This window comes from Salvelinus fontinalis, chromosome 25 (assembly GCF_029448725.1).
Source record: "Salvelinus fontinalis isolate EN_2023a chromosome 25, ASM2944872v1, whole genome shotgun sequence".
Classification (NCBI taxonomy): Eukaryota; Metazoa; Chordata; class Actinopteri; order Salmoniformes; family Salmonidae; genus Salvelinus; species Salvelinus fontinalis.
Window position 1 is genome coordinate 25,494,610 of NC_074689.1, and position 20,755 is coordinate 25,515,364.

The following is a 20,755-nucleotide window of genomic DNA, read 5'->3' on the forward strand; positions in this document are numbered from 1 at the left end:
TCAGTCTCCTGAGGGGGAAAAGGTGTTGTTGTGCCCTCTTCATGACTGTCTTGGTGTGTTTGGACAATGATAGTTTGTTGGTGATGTGGACACCAAGGAACTTGAAGCTCTCAACCTGCTCCACTACAGCCCCGCTAGGCCCTTATTTTCCTGTAGTCCACGATCATCTCCTTTGTCTTTATCACGTTGAGGGAGAGGATGTTGTCCTGGCACCACACTGACAGATTTCTGACTTTCTCCCTATAGGCGGTCTCATTTTTGTCGGTGATCAGGCCTACCATTGTTGTGTCATCGGCAAACCTAATGATGGTGTTGGAGTCATGCAGTCATGGGTGAACAGGGAGTACATGAGGGGAATAAGCACAGACCCCTGAGGGACCCTCATGTTGAGAATCAGAGAGGCAGATGTGTTTTTGCCTAACCTTACCACCTGGGGTGCGGCTCATCAGGAAGTCCCGGATCCAGTTGCAGAGGGAGGTGTTAAGTCCCAGGGTCCTTAGCTTAGTGATGAGCTTTGAGGGTGTCACGTTCCTGACCTGTTTTCTGTTGTTTTGTATGTGTTTAGTTGGTCAGGACGTGAGCTGGGTGGGAATTCTATGTTGTGTGTCTAGTTTGTCTGTTTCTATGTCAGCCTAGTGTGGGTTCTCAATCAGAGACAGATGGTAGTCGTTGTCTCTGATTGAGACTCATATATAGGAGGCTTGTTTTGTGTTGGGATTTTGTGGGTGTTTGTTTCCTGTCTCAGTGTTTGTTCTGCACCAGATAGGACTGTCTCGGTTTTCACGGTTTGTTATTTTGTTATTTGTTAAGTGTTCATGGTTATTGTTTAATTAAACATGTTGAGCACTGGCTACGCTGCATTTTGGTCCTCTCCTTCACCCCTGGAAGAAAACCTTTACAGAAACACCCACCAAACCCGGACCAAGCAGCGTAGCAACGGGGAGCAGCAGCGGCCCAGTACACAGGACTACTGGACACAGGAGGAATGGTCTTGGGAGATCATGGACGGAAAAGGACCCTGGGGAAGGGTTGGAGAGAATCGCCGCTCTCGGGAGAAGGAGGCAGCCACAGCCCAGGAGCGGTGGATTGAGGAGGCAGCACGTAAGAGAGGCTGGAAGCCCGAGAGGCTCACCCAAAAATTTCTTGGAGGGGGGCTAAAGGGGAGTGTGGCGAAGCCGGGTTGGATACCTGACCCAACTCCCCGGGCTTACCGTGGAGTGAGAGGGCGTCGTACTGGTCAGACACCGTGTTATGCGGTAAAGCGCACGGTGTCCCCAGTACGCGTGCTTAGCCCAGTGCGGGCTATTCCACCTTGCCGCACTGGGAGGGCTAGGTTGGGCATCGAGCTGGATGTCATGAAGCCGGCCCAACGTATCTGGCCTCCAGTACGTCTCCTCGGGCCGGCGTACATGGCACCAGCCTTACAGGTGGTGTCCCCGGTTCGCCTGCATAGCCCAGTGCGGGTTGTTCCACCTCGCCGCACTGGCAGGGCTACGGGGACCATTCAACCTGGTAAGGTTGGAGAGGCTCGGTGCTCAAGAGCGCGTGTCCTCCTTCACGGTCCGGTATATCCGGCGCCACCTTCCCGCCCCAGCCCAGTACCACCAGTGCCTACACCACGCACCAGGCTTCCAGTGCATCGCCAGAGCCCTGTTCCTCCTCCCCGCACTCGCCCTGAGGTGCGTGCCCTCAGCCCGGTACCTCCAGTTCCGGCACCACGCATCAGGCCTATAGTGCGTCTCAGCCAGCCAGAGTCTGCCGTCTGCCCAGCGGTGCCTGAACTGCCCGTCTGCCCAGCGGTGCCTGAACTGCCCGTCTGCCCAGCGGTGCCTGAACTGCCCGTCTGCCCAGCGGTGCCTGAACTGCCCGTCTGCCTAGCGCCGTCTGAGCCATCCGTCTGCCCAGCGCCGTCTGAGCCATCCGTCTGCCCAGCGCCGTCTGAGCCATCCGTCTGCCCAGCGCCGTCTGAGCCATCCGTCTGCCCAGCGCCGTCTGAGTCATCCGTCTGCCACGAGCCATTAGAGCCGCCCGTCTGTCCCGAGCCATTAGAGCCGTCCGTCAGTCAGGAGCCGCTAGAGCCGTCCGTCAGTCAGGAGCTGCCAGAGCCGCCAGCCAGTCAGGAGCTGCCAGAGCCGCCAGCCAGTCAGGAGCTGCCAGAGCCGCCAGCCAGTCAGGAGCTGCCAGAGCCGCCAGCCAGTCAGGAGCTGCCAGAGCCGCCAGCCAGTCAGGAGCTGCCAGAGCCCTTAGCCAGTCAGGAGCTGCCAGAGACGCCAGCCAGTCATGAGCTGCCCTACAGTCATGAGCTGCCCTACAGTCATGAGCTGCCCTTCAGTCATGAGCTGCCCTCCAGTCATGAGCTGCCCTCCAGTCATGAGCTGCCCTCCAGTCATGAACTGCCCTCCAGTCATGAGCTGCCCTCCAGTCATGAGCTGCCACTCAGTCCGGAGCTGCCACTAGTCCGGAGTTACCTCTCTGTCCTGGGCTACCTCTCTGTCCTGGGCTACCTCTCTGTCCTGAGCTACCTCTTTGTCCTGAACTACCTCTCTGTCCTGAGTTGTCTCCTCTATTGTAGAGGGGAGTTGGTGAAGGTTCCTGGACCATGGTCGGGGGTGAGGGTCGCCACTCAAGGGACGCTAAGGAGGTGGACAAAGACAATGGTGGAGTGGTGCCCTCGCCCACCGCCGGAGCCGCCACCGCGGACAGATGCCCACCCAGACCCTCCCCTTGAGTTTTAGGGGTGCGCCCGGAGTTCGCACCTTGAAGGGGGGGTTCTGTCACGTTCCTGACCTGTTTTCTGTTGTTTTGTATGTGTTTAGTTGGTCAGGACGTGAGCTGGGTGGGAATTCTATGTTGTGTGTCTAGTTTGTCTGTTTCTATGTCAGCCTAGTGTGGGTTCTCAATCAGAGACAGATGGTAGTCGTTGTCTCTGATTGAGACTCATATATAGGAGGCTTGTTTTGTGTTGGGATTTTGTGGGTGTTTGTTTCCTGTCTCAGTGTTTGTTCTGCACCAGATAGGACTGTCTCGGTTTTCACGGTTTGTTATTTTGTTATTTGTTAAGTGTTCATGGTTATTGTTTAATTAAACATGTTGAGCACTGGCTACGCTGCATTTTGGTCCCCTCCTTCACCCCTGGAAGAAAACCTTTACAGAGGGCACTACGATGTTGAACGCTGAGCTGTAGTCAATGAACAGCATTCTCACGTAAGTGTTCCTGTTGTCCAAGTAGGAAAGGGTATTTTTGAGCGCAATAGAGATTGCATCATCTGTGGATCTGTTAGTGCGGTATGTAAATTGGAGTGTATCTAGTGTTTCTGGGATAACGGTGTTGATGTGAGCCATGACCAGCCTGGCTACAGACATGAGTACTATGGGTCGGTAGTCATTTTGGCAGATTACCTTGGTGTTCTTGGGCACAGGGACTATGGTGGTCTGCTTGAAACATGTAGGTAATACAGACTCGGCCAGGGACAGGTTGACAATGTCAGTGAAGACACTTGCCAGTTGGTCAGTGTATGCTCGGAGTACGCATCCTGGTAATTCGTCTGGCCCTGCGGCTTTGTAAATGTTGACCTGTTTAAAGGTCTTACTCACATCGGCTATGGCGAGCATGATCACACAATCGTCTGGAACAGCTGGTGCTCTCATGCATGCTTCAGTGGTTCTTGCCTCGAAGCGCGCATAGTAATTTAGCTCATCCGGTAGGCTTGTGTTCGCCGCTGGGCTTCCCTTTGTAGTCCGTAATGGTTTGCAAGCCCTGCCACATCCGACGAGAATCGGAGCTAGTGTAGTAGGATTCAATATTAGTAGGATTCAATCTTGCAAGGGCTGTGGCTTTGTGGTGCGATGGGTAACGATGCTTCGTGGGTGTCAGTTGTTGATTTGTACAGAGGGTCCATTGTTCGAGCCCAGGTAGAAGCGAGGAGAGAGACGGAAGTTATACTGTTACATTGATGCTGTTGACCCGGATCATTGGTTGCAGCGGAAAAGGAGGAGGTCAAAAGGGGGGTGAGTGTAACTGATGTGAAATGGTTAGCGGGGTGCTCACTAATAGAGTTTCCATCGGTGACGTCACTCGCTCTGAGACCTTGAAGTAGTTGTTCCCCTTGCTCTTCAAGGGCTGTGGCTTTTGTGGAGTGATGGGTAACGATGCTTCGTGGGAGGCAGTTGTTGATATGTGCAGAGGGTCCTTGGTTCAAGCCCAGGTAGGGGCGAGGAGAAAGACGGAAGTTATACTGTTACATTGATGCTGTTGACCCGGATCACTGGTTGCAGCGGAAAAGGAGGAGGCCAAAATGGGGGTGAGTGTAACTGATGTGAAATGGTTTGCGGGGTGCTCGCTAATAGCGTTTCCATCGGTGACTTCACTCGCTCTGAGACCTTGAAGTAGATGTTAAACACATGGAAACCATGTGTTTAATTACCACGAGCCCGTTCTCTCCAATTCTTTTTATTTTCTTTTTATTTCACCTTTATTTAACCAGGTAGGCTAGTTGAGAACAAGTTCTCATTTGCAACTGCGACCTGGCCAAGATAAAGCATAGCAGTGTGAACAGACAACAACACAGAGTTACACATGGAGTAAACAATAAACAAGTCAATAACATGGTAGGAAAAAGAGAATCTATATACAATGTGTGCAAAAGGCTTGAGGTAGGCAATAAATCGAATAATTACAATTTAGCAGATTAACACTGGAGTGATAAATCATCAGATGATCATGTGCAAGAAGAGATACTGGTGTGCAAAAGAGCAGAAAAGTAAATAAATAAAAGCAGTATGGGGGTGAGGTAGGTAAATTGGGTGGGTAGTTTACAGATGGACTATGTACAGCTGCAGCGATCGGTTAGCTGCTCGGATAGCAGATTTTTAAAGTTGTTGAGGGAGATAAAAGTCTCCAACTTCAGAGATTTTTGCAATTCGTTCCAGTCGCAGGCAGCAGAGAACTGGAAGGAAAGGCGTCCAAATGAGGTTTTGGCTTTAGGGATGATCAGTGAGATACACCTGCTGGAGCGCGTGCTACGGGTGGGTGTAGCCATCGTGACCAGTGAACTGAGATAAGGCGGCACTTTACCTAGCATAGCCTTGTAGATGACCTGGAGCCAGTGGGTCTGACGACGAACATGTAGCGAGGGCCAGCCGACTAGGGCATACAGGTCGCAGTGGTGGGTCGCATAAGGTGCTTTAGTAACAAAACGGATGGCACTGTGATAAACTGCATCCAGTTTGCTGAGTAGAGTATTGGAAGCTATTTTGTAGATGACATCGCCGAAGTCGAGGATCGGTAGGATAGTCAGTTTTACTAGGGTAAGTTTGGCGGCGTGAGTGAAGGAGGCTTTGTTCCGGAATAGAAAGCCGACTCTAGATTTGATTTTGGATTGGAGATGTTTGATATGAGTCTGGAAGGAGAGTTTGCAGTCTAGCCAGACACCTAGGTACTTATAGATGTCCACATATTCTAGGTCGGAACCGTCCAGGGTGGTGATGCTAGTCGGGCGTGCGGGTGCAGGCAGCGAACGGTTGAAAAGCATGCATTTGGTTTTACTAGCATTTAAGAGCAGTTGGAGGCCACGGAAGGAGTGTTGTATGGCATTGAAGCTCGTTTGGAGGTTAGATAGCACAGTGTCCAGGGAAGGGCCGGAAGTATACAGAATGGTGTCGTCTGCGTAGAGGTGGATCAGGGAATCGCCCGCAGCAAGAGCAACATCATTGATGTATACAGAGAAAAGAGTCGGCCCGAGAATTGAACCCTGTGGTACCCCCATAGAGACTGCCAGAGGACCGGACAACATGCCCTCCGATTTGACACTCTGAACTCTGTCTGCAAAGTAGTTGGTGAACCAGGCAAGGCAGTCATTAGAAAAACTGAGGCTATTGAGTCTGCCGATAAGAATATGGTGATTGACAGAGTCGAAAGCCTTGGCCAGGTCGATGAAGACGGCTGCACAGTAATGTCTTTTATCGATGGCGGCTATGATATCGTTTAGTACCTTGAGCGTGGCTGAGGTGCACCCGTGACCGGCTCGGAAACCGGATTGCACAGCGGAGAAGGTACGGTGGGATTCGAGATGGTCAGTGATCTGTTTGTTGACTTGGCTTTCGAAGACCTTAGCTAGGCAGGGCAGGATGGATATAGGTCTGTAACAGTTTGGGTCCAGGGTGTCTCCCCCTTTGAAGAGGGGAATGACAGCGGCAGCTTTCCAATCCTTGGGGATCTCAGATGATACGAAGGAGAGGTTGAACAGGCTGGTAATAGGGGGTGCGACAATGGCGGTGGACAGTTTCAGGAATAGGGGGTCCAGATTGTCAAGCTCAGCTGATTTGTATGGGTCCAGATTTTCCAGCTCTTTCAGAACATCTGCTATCTGGATATGGGTAAAGGAGAAGCTGGGGAGGCTTGGGCGAGTAGCAGCGGGCCGGGCGGGGCTGCTGGCCAAGGTTGGAGTCGCCAGGTGGAAGGCATGGCCAGCCATTGAGAAATGTTTGTTGAAGTTTTCGATTATCACGGACTTATCAGTGGTGACCGTGTTATCTAGCCTCAGTGCAGTGGGCAGCTGGGAGGAGGTGCTCTTGTTTTCCATGGACTTTATAGTATCCCAGAACTTTTTGGAGTTAGAGCTACAGGATGCAAATTTCTGCTTGAAAAAGCTGGCCTTTGCTTTCCTGACTGACTGCGTGTATTGGTTCCTGACTTCCCTGAACAGTTGCATATCACGAGGGCTCTTCGATGCTATTGCAGTTCGCCACAGGATGTTTTGTGCTGGTCGAGGGCAGTCAGGTCTGGAGTGAACCAAGGGCTATATCTGTTCTTGGTTCTGCATTTTTTGAACGGAGCATGCTTGTCTAATATGGTGAGGAAGTAACTTTTAAAGAATGACCAGGCATCCTCAACTGACGGGATGAGGTCAATATCCTTCCAGGGTACCCGGGCCAGGTCGATTAGAAAGGCCTGCTCGCAGAAGTGTTTCAGGGAGCGTTTGACAGTGATGAGGGGTGGTCGTTTGACCGTGGACCCGTGGCGGATACAGGCAATGAGGCAGTGATCGCTGAGATCTTGATTGAAGACAGCAGAGGTGTATTTGGAGGGCAAGTTGGTCAGGATAATGTCTATTAGGGTGCCCATGTTTACGGATTTAGGGTTGTACCTGGTGGGTTCCTTGATGATTTGTGTGAGATTGAGGGCATCAAGCTTAGATTGTAGGACTGCCGGGGTGTTAAGCATATCCCAGTTTAGGTCACCTAACAGAACAAACTCTGAAGCTAGATGGGGAGCGATCAATTCACAGATGGTGTCCAGGGCACAGCTGGGAGCTGAGGGGGGTCGGTAGCAGGCGGCAACAGTGAGAGACTTATTTCTGGAGAGATTAATTTTTAAAATTAGAAGTTCGAACTGTTTGGGCATAGACTTGGAAAGTATGACAGAACTTTGCAGGCTATCTCTGCAGTAGATTGCAACTCCTCCCCCTTTGGCAGTTCTATCTTGATGGAAAGTGTTATAGTTGGGTATGGAAATCTCAGAGTTTTTGGTGGCCTTCCTAAGCCAGGATTCAGACACGGCAAGGACATCAGGGTTGGCAGAGTGTGCTAAAGCGGTGAGTAAGGCAAACTTAGGGATGAGGCTTCTGATGTTGACATGCATGAGGCCAAGGCTTTTTCGATCACAGAAGTCAACAAATGAGGGTGACTGGGGACATGCAGGGCCTGGGTTTACCTCCACATCACCCGAGGAACAGAGGAGCAGTAGGATGAGGGTGCGGCTAAAGGCTATCAAAACTGGTCGCCAAGAGCATTGGGGACAAGGAATAAAAGGAGCAGATTTATGGGCGTGGTAGAATAGATTCTGGGCATAATGTGCAGACCAGGGTATGGTGGGGCACGGGTACAGCGGAGGCAAGCCCAGGCACTGGGTGATAATAAGAGAGGTTGTATCTCTGGACATGCTGGTCTCAATGGGTGAGGTCACCGCATGTGTGGGGGGTGGGACAAAGGAGGTATCAGAGGTACGGAGAGTGGAACTACGGGGTCCATTGCAAACCAAAACAATGATAACTAGCCTGAACAACAGTATGCAAGGCATATTGATATTTGAGAGAGACATACAATAAGGCATAAAGTGATTGCAGGTCATGATTGGGAGAGCTAGCTAAAACAGCAGGTGAAATAACAGCAGCTAGTCAGCTAACACAGCAACAGAAGGTAAAAATGGCGACGACTGGGCAGAGAGGGTCGGATTAACTACACACAGATCCTGAGTTAAGGCACAGAGCCGACAGATAAAACACAAATAAACAGAATGGAGTACCGTGAATTAATGGACAGTCAAGCAGGCATAAGCTATGTAGCCAAGTGATCATAGTGTCCAGGGGGCAGCCGTAGATGGAGTAGTGAGGCCTCCACTAAGCTAGCCCGCGGCGTTTAAAGTTAGTAGCCCGGGGGGGTGGTCTGCTCAGACGGAGGGGGTCTGCTCAGACGGAGGCCGGTTGAGGGCACAGCGGATGGGGTATTTGTCTGCAGACCAGACGTGGTCGTGTCGACAGAGAATCCAAGCCGGATGGCGTTGGCGAAAGAGAGGTTGTGAGTTGTAGAATTGTGTTTGCTAACTGGTGCTAGCTTCGTGATTCAGACAGCTAGTCATGGGTAGCAAGCTAGCAGAAGATGGAGGTCTGTTTTTAGCCACGCCGTGCAATTCCGTCGGTAGATTAGTGGGGTTCCGTGTGGTAGAGGGGACCAATCCAATTGTCAAAATAGTTATAGTGGCCTAAGAAGATTGTTCGATAGACCTGTTCAGATAGCAGCCGATATGCTCAAGACAGCTAACGATTAGCGGGCCGCAGTTAGTATATGGACGTTCAGGTTACGTCGCGATGGATGGGCCGGTTGAAATACTCCCTCGGGCAGATAACGTCGGTATCCCAGTCGTGAAGGCCCGGTGGGGCTCCGCATCGGCAGTAAAACGGGTCCGGATAGGTGATTGTAGCCCAGGAGTGGCTGATGGCACTCTTCAGCTGGCTAGTTCCGGGATAATTGGTGTTTGCTCCGGGATTGATGTTAGCCGATAGTCACTCGGATAGCAGCTAGTTAGCTGCAAGATCCAGGTGTAAATGTCCAGAGCTTGAGGTAAAAATCCGGGGATATGGAGAGAAAATAGGTCTGGTATGCTCTGGTCTGAGTCGCGTTGTACAAAACTGGCAATAGTTTTCCGAGCTAAAGGATAGCTGATGAGCGCTAGCTGTGGTTAGCTGAATTACTAACGTTAGCTTGTGAGCTGGCTAACTTCTGGTTAGCTTGTTAGCTTCTGTTGTAGATTTCGGATACGAGGTGAATAATACTTTTGAGGAAGAAAAGAAAAAACAGATCCGCACCACATTTGGTGAGGTGGGTTGCAGGAGAGTGTTTTGAAGTTGAGTTTTTAAGAAGAAAAGAATATATATATAAAAAGATATGCGAAGAAAAATATATAAAATATATATACACGGGACAAGACGAGGACAATGGACATCTGACTGCTACGCCATCTTGGATTAAATTAAGGTGCCAACAACCTCCTGTGGGTGAAATCCCTGAGCGTTTGCTTTCCTCTCCGGCGACTGCGTTAGCAAGGACGCCTGTATCTTTGTAGTGATTGGGTGTATTGATAAACCATCCAAAGTGTAATTAATAACTTCACCATGCTCAAAGGGATATTCAATGTCAAATGTATGTTATTTTTACCCATCTACCAACAGGTGCCTTTCTTTGTGAGTCATTGGAAAAGATCACTCTCTTTGTGGTTGTATCTGTTTGAAATTCGCTGCTTGACTGAGGGACCTTACAGATAATTGTATGTGTGGGGTACAGAGATGAGGTAGTCATTCAAAAATCATGTTAAACACTAGCATTGCACACAGAGTGAATCCATGCAACTTATGTGACATGTTAAGCAAATCTTTACTCCTGAACATATTTAGGCTTGCCATAGAAAAGATGTTGAATACATATTGACTTGAGACAATTCAGCTTTTCAATTTTATGTCTAAAAACATAATTCCACATTGTGTGTCGACCAGTGACACAAAATCTCAATATAATCCATTTTAATGAGGTATGTAAAATGTTGGACCAATTAAGTCCAAAAGATGTAATGGAAATTGAATGTAAAGGTTTTTATTACAGTATAATTAATAAACAACCTTATATTCAGTCTCAATTGTTTTGTTGATTTAACACTCAATATAAAAACTGACAAGGTAAATTCTAAATAGACACAGTTGAAGTCGGAAGTTTACATACAGCTGAGCCAAATACATTTAAACTCAGTTTTTCACAATTCCTGACATTAAATCCAAATAAAAATTCCCTGTCTTGGGCTAGTTAGGCTCACCACTTTATTTTAAGAATGTGAAATGTCAGAATAATAGTAGAGAGAATGATTTATTTCAGCTTTAATTTCTTTCTTCACATTCGAAGTGGGTCAGAAGTTTACATACACTCAATTAGTATTTGGTAGCATTGCCTTTAAATTGTATAACTTGGGTCAAACGTTTCGGGGAGCCTTCCACAAGCTTCCCACAATAAATTGGGTGAATTTTGGCCCATTCTTCCTGACAGAGCTGGTGTAACTGAGTCAGGTTTGTAGGCCTCCTTGCTCACACACGCTTTTTCAGTTCTGCCCACAAATTTTCTGTAGGTTTGAGGTCAGGGCTTTGTGATGGCCACTCCAAAACCTTTACTTTGTTGTCCTTAAGCCATTTTGCCACAACTTTGGAAGTATGCTTCGGGTCATTGTCCATTTGGAAGACCCATTTGCAACCAAGTTTTAACTTACTGACTGATGTCTTGAGATGTTGCTTCAATACATCCACATAATTTTCCTACCTCATGATGCCATCTATTTTGTGAAGTGCACCAGTCCCTCCTGCAGCAAAGCACCTCCACGACATGATGCTGCCACCCCCGTGCTTCACGGTTGGAATAGTGTTCTTCGGTTTGCAAGCCTTCCCCTTTTTCCTCCAAACGTAACGATGGTCATTATGACCAAACAGTTCTATTTTTGTTTCATTAGACCAGAGGACATTTCTCCAAAAAGTACAATCTTTGTCCCCATGTGCAGTTGCAAACCGTAGTCTGGCGTCTTTATGGCGGTTTTGGAGTGTTGGCTTCTTCCTTGCTGAGTGACCTTTCAGGTGATATCGATATAGGACTCGTTTTACTGTGGATATAGATACTTTTGTACAGCATCTTCACAAGGTCCTTTGCTGTGGTTCTGGTATTGATTTGCACTTTTCTCACCAAAGTACGTTCATCTCCAAGAGACAGAACGCGGCCCCTTCCTGAGCGGAATGACGGCTGAGTGGTCCCAAGGTGTTTATACTTGCGTACAATTGTTTGTTCAGATGAACGTGGTACCTTCAGGCATTTGGAAATTGAACCAGACTTGTGGAGGTCTTCAATGTTTTTTCTGAGGTATTGGCTGATTTCTTTTGATTTCCCCATAATGTCAAGCAAAGAGGCACTGAGTTTGAAGGTACGCCTTGAAATACATCCACAGGTACACCTCCAATTGACTCAAATGATGTTAATCAGAAGCTCCCAAAGCCATTAAATAATTTTCTGGAATTTTCCAAGCTGTTTAAAGGCACAGTCAAGTCAACATAGTGTATGTAAACGTATGACCCACTCGAATTGTGATACAGTGAATTATAAGTGAAATAATCCATCTGTAAACAATTGTTAGAAAAATGACTTGTGTCATGCACAAAGTAGATGTCCTGACCGACTTACCAAAACTACAGTTTGTTAACACGAAATTTGTGGAGTGATTGAAAAATGAGTTTCAATGACTCCAACCTAAGTGTATGTAATCTTTTGACTTCAACTGTATAAACTGAAAATATATTATATTGTTATTCTGGTAACTGCACAAAATATTAAGATAAACAGTGACTAGTAGATGTTAACACCTTTCTGCCATCATGTAGACTTCCTGTACCAACTTCCTGTCTTGTATCAGACCACTGTCTCTCCAACTAAGTGTGTCTTCTCTCCTCAGTCATCATTGACTTTATATGGACTTAAACTGCCTTCAGTTGGCTAGTTGAACTCAGCAGTTCCTCTATACTGGAACCCATTAAACAGATGCTCTGTGAACTCAACACTCAAAATAAATGGTCTAAAATAAAGAGTAGCCTACATCATCGTATCACCACTACAGTAACAGTTAAACACTTTTCATCCCAGCAAATTCTACAAATACGCAGATAATCAAAGAGCACATAATTATCAATGTAACAAAGTACCAATAGAAAACAGATACACAATGACAATACTGTGCATAAAAACACTTAATACCCATTGGAAAATTAACATGCACCTCTTTTATCCACTTGTGCATAAAGCCCATCTAGGTTGTTAAGAGGTGGTTCCTGGGCCCCTCTCCTGGTCACATTGACTTCAGCGTACTCACTCTCCTGTCCCTGGACCCTGTCCTGGGCTGCAGCTGGGGTCTCTTTGGGTCGTAGTTTGGAGAAGTCTATGTCACCGTATTGGATCTCTTCAGACTGGTCTTCTGCAGGTTCCTCTGGTTCCTCTCCGGCTGTGGCCTGGTTAGCACACACTGTCCCAACCGGGGAGTTCTGTGGAGAGAACACAGAGAGAGGAACAGGTGTAAAGCTCTAAGATCAGTCATGTGTAAAACTCTAAGGTCAGCAGGTTACACAACACATACTGAGTGGATGTCAATGAAAATGTAAATTCAACTGACAGGTGTAAAGAATTTCATTTTGTCAACAAATGAGCTCCAATCTAAAGAAAAAACTGTCAAAGTCCAACACCTATTCTGTTATCATTCCATATTCTTACAGGATGTTGTCACGATCGTGTGGGGGATTGACGGACCAAAACGCAGCAGTTGGAAAATAAGCCATCTTCTTTTATTTTAAAAGATGACAAAAATAAACACGAAACACTTTAACAAAACGAACAAAACAACAAAACGACCGTGAAGCTACAAACGTTGTGCACATACATACAGGCTACAAACGTTCTACATAGACAATTACTCACAACCAATGAGAGCCTATGGCTACCCTAAATAAGGCTCCCAATCAGAGACAACCGAAATCAGCTGTCTCTAATTGGGAACTCATTCAGGTAACCATAGACTCTCCTAGATAACTAAACATACATAGACAACGCTAGACATCTACACTCAACACAAACCCATATACTACACCCCATAACCCCTTTACCATATAAACACCCAAAACCAACAAAACATAAACATTCCCCATGTCACACCCTGACCTAACTAAAATAATAAAGAAAACAAAGAATACTAAGGCCAGGGCGTGACATAACCCCCCCCTTGAGGCGCGAACTCCGGGCGCACCATACACAGTCTAGGGGAGGGTCTGGGTGGGCTTCCCTCCACGGTGGCGGCTCCGGCTCTGGTCGTGGTCCCCACTTCACCACAGTCCCTAACCACCTCCTTAGCTTCTTCAAAATGACCCCTCTCCACATTAATCCCATTACATTAAGGGGGAGTTCCGGACTAAGGGACAGCTCCGGACTAAGGGCCAGTACCAGGGTAAGGGGCAGTACCAGGGTCAGGGGCAGTACCAGGGTAAGGGGCAGCACCAGGGTAAGGGGCAGCACCAGGGTAAGGGGCAGCACCAGGGTAAGGGGCAGCACCAGGGTAAGGGGCAGCTCCGGACTGAGGAATGGCAGCTCCGGACTGAGGAATGGCAGCTCTGGACTGAGGAATGGCAGCTCCGGACTGAGGGACTGCAGCTCCGGACTGAGGTACTGCAGCTCCGGACTGAGGGACTGCAGCTCCGGACTGAGGGACTGCAGCTCCGGACTGAGGGACGGCCCATGGCTGGCTGACAGATCTGGCTGCTCATGGCTGGCTAACGGATCTGGCTGCTCATGGCTGGCTGACTGATCTGGCTGCTCATGGCTGGCTGACGGATCTGACTGCTCATGGCTGGCTGACTGATCTGGCTGCTCATGGCTGGCTGACGGATCTGACTGCTCATGGCTGGCTGACGGATCTGGCTGCTCATGGCTGGCTGACGGATCTGGCTGCTCATGGCTGGCTGACGGATCTGGCTGCTCATGGCTAGCTGACGGATCTGGCTGCTCATGGCTAGCTGACGGATCTGGCTGCTCATGGCTAGCTGACGGATCTGGCTGCTCATGGCTAGCTGACGGATCTGGCTGCTCATGGCTAGCTGACGGATCTGGCTGCTCATGGCTAGCTGACGGATCTGGCTGCTCATGGCTAGCTGACGGATCTGGCTGCTCATGGCTAGCTGACGGATCTGGCTGCTCATGGCTAGCTGACGGATCTGGCTGCTCATGGCTGGCTGACGGATCTGGCTGCTCATGGCTGGCTGACTGATCTGGCTGCTCCTGTCTGGTTGGCGGCTCTGGCAGATCCTGTCTGGTTGGCGGCTCTGGCAGATCCTGTCTGGTTGGCGGCTCTGGCAGATCCTGTCTGACGGACGGCTCTAGCGGCTCCTGTCTGGCTGGCGGCTCTAGCGGCTCCTGTCTGGCGGACGGCTCAGTGGGCTCATGGCAGACGGGCGGCTTTGCAGGCTCATGGCAGACGGGCGGCTTTGCAGGCTCATTGCAGACGGATGGCTCAGATGGCGCTGGGGAGACGGATGGCTCAGATGGCGCTGGGGAGACGGATGGCTCAGATGGCGCTGGGGAGACGAGCAGTTCAGTCATCGCTGTGCAGACGGCAGACTCCTGCCGGCTGAGGCGCACTGTAGGCCTGGTGCGTGGTGCCGGGACTGGTGGCACCGGGCTGGGGACACGCTTCTCAGGGCTAGTGCGGGGAGGAGCAACAGGACGCACAGGACTCTGGGGACACACAGGAGGCTTGGTGCGTGGTTTAGACACTGGTGGTAAAGGGCTGGAGACACGCACCATATAGCTAGTGCGTGGAGGAGGCACTGGTGGTACTGGATTGGGGCGGGGAGGTGGCGCCGGAAATACCGGACCGTGCAGGCGTACTGGCTCCCTTGAACGCCGAGTCTGCCCAACCTTACCTGGTTGTATGCTCCCCGTCGCCTGACCAGTGCGGGGAGGTGGAATGACCCGCACCGGCCTATGTAGGCGAACCGGGGACACCATGCGTAAGGCTGGTGCCATGTACGCCGGCCCGAGGAGACACACTGGTGACCAGATGCGTTGGGCCGGCTTCATGACATACGGCTCAACGCTCAGTCTAGCCCGGCCGATACGTGGAGCTGAAATGTACCGAACCGGGCTATGCACGCGTACAGGAGACACCGTGCGCTCTACTGCGTAACACGGTGTCTGCCCGTACTCTCGCTCTCCACGGTAAGTACAAGGAGTAGGCGCAGGTTTCCTACCTGACTTCGCCACACTCCCTTTAAGGCCCCCCCCAAGAAATTTTTGGGTTGTACTCACGGGTTTCCAGCCTTGTCTCCGTGCTGCCTCCTCATATCGCCTCCTCTCGGCTTTCGCTGCCTCCAGCTCTTCACGAGGGAGGCGATATTCTCCAGGTTGATCCCAAGGTCCATTTCCTTCCAATTCGTCCTCCCAACTCCAGAAATCCTGTGTAGGTAGGTCCTGTTGCCGCCTTCCATGCCGCTTGGTCCTATGGTGAGTAATTCTGTAAGTGCGGGGAGCAGGGACAGGGCACACTGCATTCTCAAAGCCTACTCTATCCCTGATGCGTGGTACCGGCACTGGTGACGCCGGGCTGAGGACAAGCACATCAGGATTAGTAGGGGGAGAATATACAGTGTGTACAGGGCTCTGGAGACGCACTGGTAGCTTAGTGCGTGGGGCCGGAACTGGAGGCACCGGGCTAGATACACGCACTACAGGGAGAGTGCGTGGAGGAGGAACAGGGCTCAGGATACGCACTGGTAGCCTAGTGCGTAGTGTATACACTGTAGGTACTAGGCTGGGGCGGGGAGGTGGTGCCGGAAATACCGGACCGTGGAGGCATACATGGCACCTGCCTTACGCATGGTTTCCCCGGTTCGCCTACATAGCCCGGTGCGGGTTATTCCACCTCCCCGCACTGGTCGGGCAACCGGGAGTATTCAACCAGGTAAGGTTGGGCAAGCTCAATGCTCAAGAGTGCCAGTACGCCTCCACGGTCCGGTATTTCCGGCACCACCTCCCCGCCCCAGCCTAGTACCTACAGTGTATACACTACGCACTAGGCTACCAGTGCGTATCCTGAGCCCTGTTCCTCCTCCACGCAATCTCCCTGTAGTGCGTGTATCTAGCCCGGTGCCTCCAGTTCCGGCCCCACGCACTAAGCTACCAGTGCGTCTCCAGAGCCCTGTACACACTGTATATTCTCCCCCTACTAATCCTGATGTGCTTGTCCTCAGCCCGGCGTCACCAGTGCCGGTACCACGCATCAGGGATAGAGTAGGCTTTGAGAATACAGTGTGCCCTGTCCCTGCTCCCCGCACTAGGAGGAAGGTGCTTGTCATTAGCACGGTGCCTCCAGTTCTGGCATCACGCACCAGGTCTACAGTGCGCCATATCCGGCCAGAGCCATCCGTCTCCCCAGCGCCATCTGAGCCATCCGTCTCCCCAGCGCCATCTGAGCCATCCGTCTCCCCAGCGCCATCTGAGCCATCCGTCTCCCCAGCGCCATCTGAGCCATCCGTCTCCCCAGCGCCATCTGAGCCATCCGTCTCCCCAGCGCCATCTGAGCCATCCGTCTGCCAGGAGCCTGCAAAGCCGCCCGTCTGCCATGAGCCTGCAAAGCCGCCCGTCTGCCATGAGCCTACAGAGCCATCCGCCAGACAGGAGCCGCTAGAGCCGTCAGCCAGACAGGAGCCGCTAGAGCCGCCCGCCAGACAGGATCTGCCAGAGCCGCCAACCAGACAGGATATGCCAGAGCTGCAAACCAGACAGGATCTGCCAGAGCCGTCAGCGAGCCATGAGCAGCCAGAGCCGTCAGAGAGCCATGAGCAGCCAGAGCCGTCAGAGAGCCATGAGCAGCCAGAGCCGTCAGAGAGCCATGAGCGTCGAGAGCCGTCAGCCTGCCATGAGCGTAGAGAGCCGTCAGCCTGCATGGACCTGCCAGAGCCGTCCAGCCAGGACCTGCCAGAGCCGTCCAAACAGGACCTGCCAGAGTCCTTCAGCCGGGATCTGCCCCTTGTCCCGGTGTTGCCCCTTGTCCCGGTGTTGCCCCTTGTCCCGGTGCTGCCCCTTGTCCCGGTGCTGCCCCTTGTCCCGGTGCTGCCCCTTATTCCGGTGCTGTCCCTTATCCTGGTGCTGCCCCTTGTTCTGGTGCTGCCCCTTGTTCCGGTGCTGCCCCTTGTCCCGGTGCGCCCATTGTCCCGGTGCTGCCCCTTGTTCCGGTGCTGGCCGTTTATTTAGGGGAGGGTAGTGTTAGGGTGGTCATTAGAAGGGGTAGACAGAAGAGGGGAGTGACTATGATGGTATGGGGACAGCGTCCTGAGCCGGAACCACCACCGTGGTCAACTGCCCACCCGGACCCTCCCCTGGACTTTGTGCTGGTGCGCCCGGCGTGCGCATCTTGAGGGGGGGGGGTACTGTAACAGTCCTGACCTGTTTTATGTTGTTTTTATGTGTTTATGGTCAGGGCATGTGTTTTGGGTGGGCAGTCTATGTTATCTGTTTCTATGTTCGTTTTGGTTTGCCTGGTATGGCTCTTGATTAGAGGCAGGTGGTTTGCGTTTTCCTCTAATCAAGAGTCATATTTAGGTAGGGCATTCTCACTGTTTGTTTGTGGGTGATTGTCTCCTGTGTCCGTATGTCTGTTCGTACCACATAGGACTGTAGCGTTTGTTTGTTTCGTTTTCGTTTCGATGTCGTCTGTTACCTGTACGTAAGTTTATGTTTAGTTATGTAAGTTTATGTTCAGGTCTCGTCAACGTCGTTTTGTTATTTTGTAGTTTTGCAAGTGTTTGTTTCGTTTCGTGTTGCCATCTTTATCGTTGTTTAATAAAGATGGCTTATTTCCCTGAGCCTGCGTTTTGGTCTGAAGATCCGTCACCCGTTACAGATGTGGCATTGCTATCGGTTTGGTCATCTCCCCTGAACTTGCTCTAAAATGATGTTAACCTCATGGCTTTGGATAGTTTCTGCATTAATTCAGTACTTCCTTAGATACACTTTATAGATGGTTTTGAAAGTTGAGCCTTATTCGCACCTGTCCCTGTGGATAGTCTGTCCTTTCAAGTCCATCGTGGAGCCTCGAGTTTCTCCTCCTGGAAGACATTTAGAAAGGCCTTCTGAATGCACTGTGAGGGTTTTCATATGCAAAAGCACAAATACAGCATAAATAAACTAGTTTTGTATTGATGCCAGGAATAGGTTTTACCATCCAATAACACTGATCAGGCTGATAAGCAAAAGGACCCCCAAAGTTCCTGCTGCAATCCCAAAAACCATTGTGGTAACAGTCTTTTCTTGCCCTGAAAATGCAGCACATATTAGGTCATTTCTCACATAAATATCAGCAATGTACACTACACGACCAAAAGTATGTGGTCACCTGCTCATCGAACATCTCATTCCAAAATCATGGGCATTAATGTCAATGTCATTAAATAGCTGAATACACGCGTTTGAAGGGGTGTCCACATACCTTTGAATATATAGTGTATATCTAACCTACGATTGTGCTCGACGTGCCCGTTTTACCTTTAATAGCCAGCTGCACTTCCTTTGACTTCCCACAGCCGTGACTATTTCTTGCTTCACAGTAGTACAGTCCTCCATCACCAACAGTCACATTGAGGGAGTAACTCAGTCCAGATGCTACCTGTGTTGGTTTATCTCCACTGATCTTGAACCAGGTGAAGTTTGTCACTGGAGGGTTGGCTGTACTGCTGCAGGTCAGATTTACACAGCTGCCCACTAATACTGGATCAGCTGGACTGATGGAGGCCGAGGTGTCCTTAGGAGAGACTGAGGGAGAGGGGTTCATTTGGAATGTATCTGGATATGGTATATTGAATAGTCTCATCAAAACCAGTCTATTACAATCATCAGTGAAAACATGATAGAATGATCTATTCTTCAGGAACCTGTGATTAACTCTTACATGAAACGTTAAGCATCATGTTATGTTCAGCTGTCTTGTTGCTTGCCCCTACTGGGTAGACTGCAGTACAAGTGATGTTCTTCTCATGATGAAGGTATGATGGAGTGAAGGTCACCGTGGAGAGAACTGATTTGGTTTGGTCTGGATTCTCCTGCAGTTGGTTCTCAGTTGTGAACTGTGTTGGGAGAGTCCATGTCAGCTCAGGGGAGTGTTCAGGACAGGGAGCGACAGCAGAGCAGTTCAAACTGACAGGGGTCCCTTCCTTCACCTCACCTGAGACAGTAATGTTGGGACTGGAAGGCAAATCTGTAATACATTGTAGATAAAGATATTTTACACTAATAGGTAAACTATCCACTTGTTCTACTCTTATCCTTGATGCAAGGAATAGAAACTGGGAAAAATAGTTGTTCAACAGTTAAATTGTCTCTTACCCCTGACAAATATATCAACAGACTTTTCATTGTCTGTTGCACGGAATGGTTGACTCTCAATCCTGAAGAAGTATTTATTAGTGTAACTGGTGGTTACATTGAAGAAGACTGTGGTGCAGTTCTTCTGGGACATGTTTCCAGTTATCTTCCCTTGATATCTGTTGACCGTCTCACTACTGTTAAATATCACATTTTCCGGATGCCCACCAAAGTATGGGTTTTCTTTAATCCACACTCCAGAGGTTGGTATTGTGCTGTTAAATTTGTACTTATTTTTGTCAAGAATATCAAATGAACATGGGATTTGCACACAGGAGCCAGTCAGCACATCCAGTCTATTTGGCATTGTGGCGATCAAATCTGGTTGACCAAAACAGGCCAAAACACCTGCAACATAAAAGACATCATCAAGGAGGTTCTGACATATTTTCAGGTCAGTCCAATGACATGTATTTACCCTAGATGACTGACAGGGGCCGCTGTTTGGAAGCAACTGCACAGCCATCTTGTTACTCCTCCTCCATTGTAAAACAGACGTTGGAAGATATAGAAATGCATTTATTAATGTCTACATACATTTTGACAAGTATATTCTATTACAGACACCTTAATCCATACTTTTAAATTATATTATTTCTCCAACCAATGATCGCATCTTGCAACTCACTGAACTGGTATTATCCAATAACTCCTTCATCTTTGAGTCAGTTTTTCCTTCAAATTCGGGGTGTAGCCATGGGCTCCCCCTTTGACCCCAACTATGTGAACCTGTATGTGGAACAATTTGAGGAAGCACTCATTTACAAACAGAGACACACCCCCTACTCTCTAAAATCCTCTCATGGAAGAGATACATAGATGATGTCTTTGTGCTCTGGGAAGGAAGTCAGCAGGAACTAAATTAATTCCAAACTCTGCTAAACGAGAGCTCTGAATATCTCAAATTCACCATGCAGACTAAATTAAGCTACCTGGACTTATGGATCATCAAAGAGAATGATGCATTACATACAGACTTGTACACAAAGCCAACAGACCTCAATACCCTGCTACGTGGGGATAGTATGCATCCCCTTCCCCTCAGGAATGGTCTACCATATAGCCAGTTATTCAGGGTTAAACTAATCTGTTGCCAACAGTCAGATTTTGGCAGCAACGCTAAGAAAATGAAAAATAAATTCAAAATCAGAGGCTACAAGGAAAAAACTATTGATGATGCAACGATGAAAATATCTCAAAAACCAAGAGAGGAATTGCTAAAAAC

The 20,755-nt window shown here is 49.5% G+C and overlaps 1 protein-coding gene across 1 annotated transcript; it reads right to left on the bottom strand.

Moving 5' to 3' along the window:
* Positions 1-12,196: 12,196 nt before the first annotated feature.
* LOC129823324 (B-cell receptor CD22-like) lies at positions 12,197-19,624 on the bottom strand. The gene is made up of 7 exons (XM_055882253.1): positions 19,492-19,624; positions 19,058-19,363; positions 18,655-18,921; positions 18,332-18,425; positions 18,161-18,218; positions 12,443-12,611; positions 12,197-12,222 (listed from the first exon to the last, which is right to left on the bottom strand). The coding sequence occupies exons 1-7, from the start codon at positions 19,622-19,624 to the stop codon at positions 12,197-12,199; spliced, it is 1,053 nt and encodes a 350-aa protein (XP_055738228.1).
* Between the last annotated feature and the right edge of the window lie 1,131 nt (positions 19,625-20,755).

Bases quoted from the DNA above. Each gene is read 5' to 3' on its own strand.
- LOC129823324 (XM_055882253.1), bottom strand. From the start codon at position 19,624: ATGTCCCAGAAGAACTGCACCACAGTCTTCTTCAATGTAACCACCAGT. The intron at 18,219-18,331 runs GTAAAACCTATT...AATGTCTTCCAG, and splicing joins CTGATCAGTGTTATTGGATG to GAGGAGAAACTCGAGGCTCC. The intron at 12,223-12,442 runs GTGAGTACGCTG...GCGTATTTGTAG, and splicing joins CAGGGTCCAGGGACAGGAGA to AATTTGCTGGGATGAAAAGT.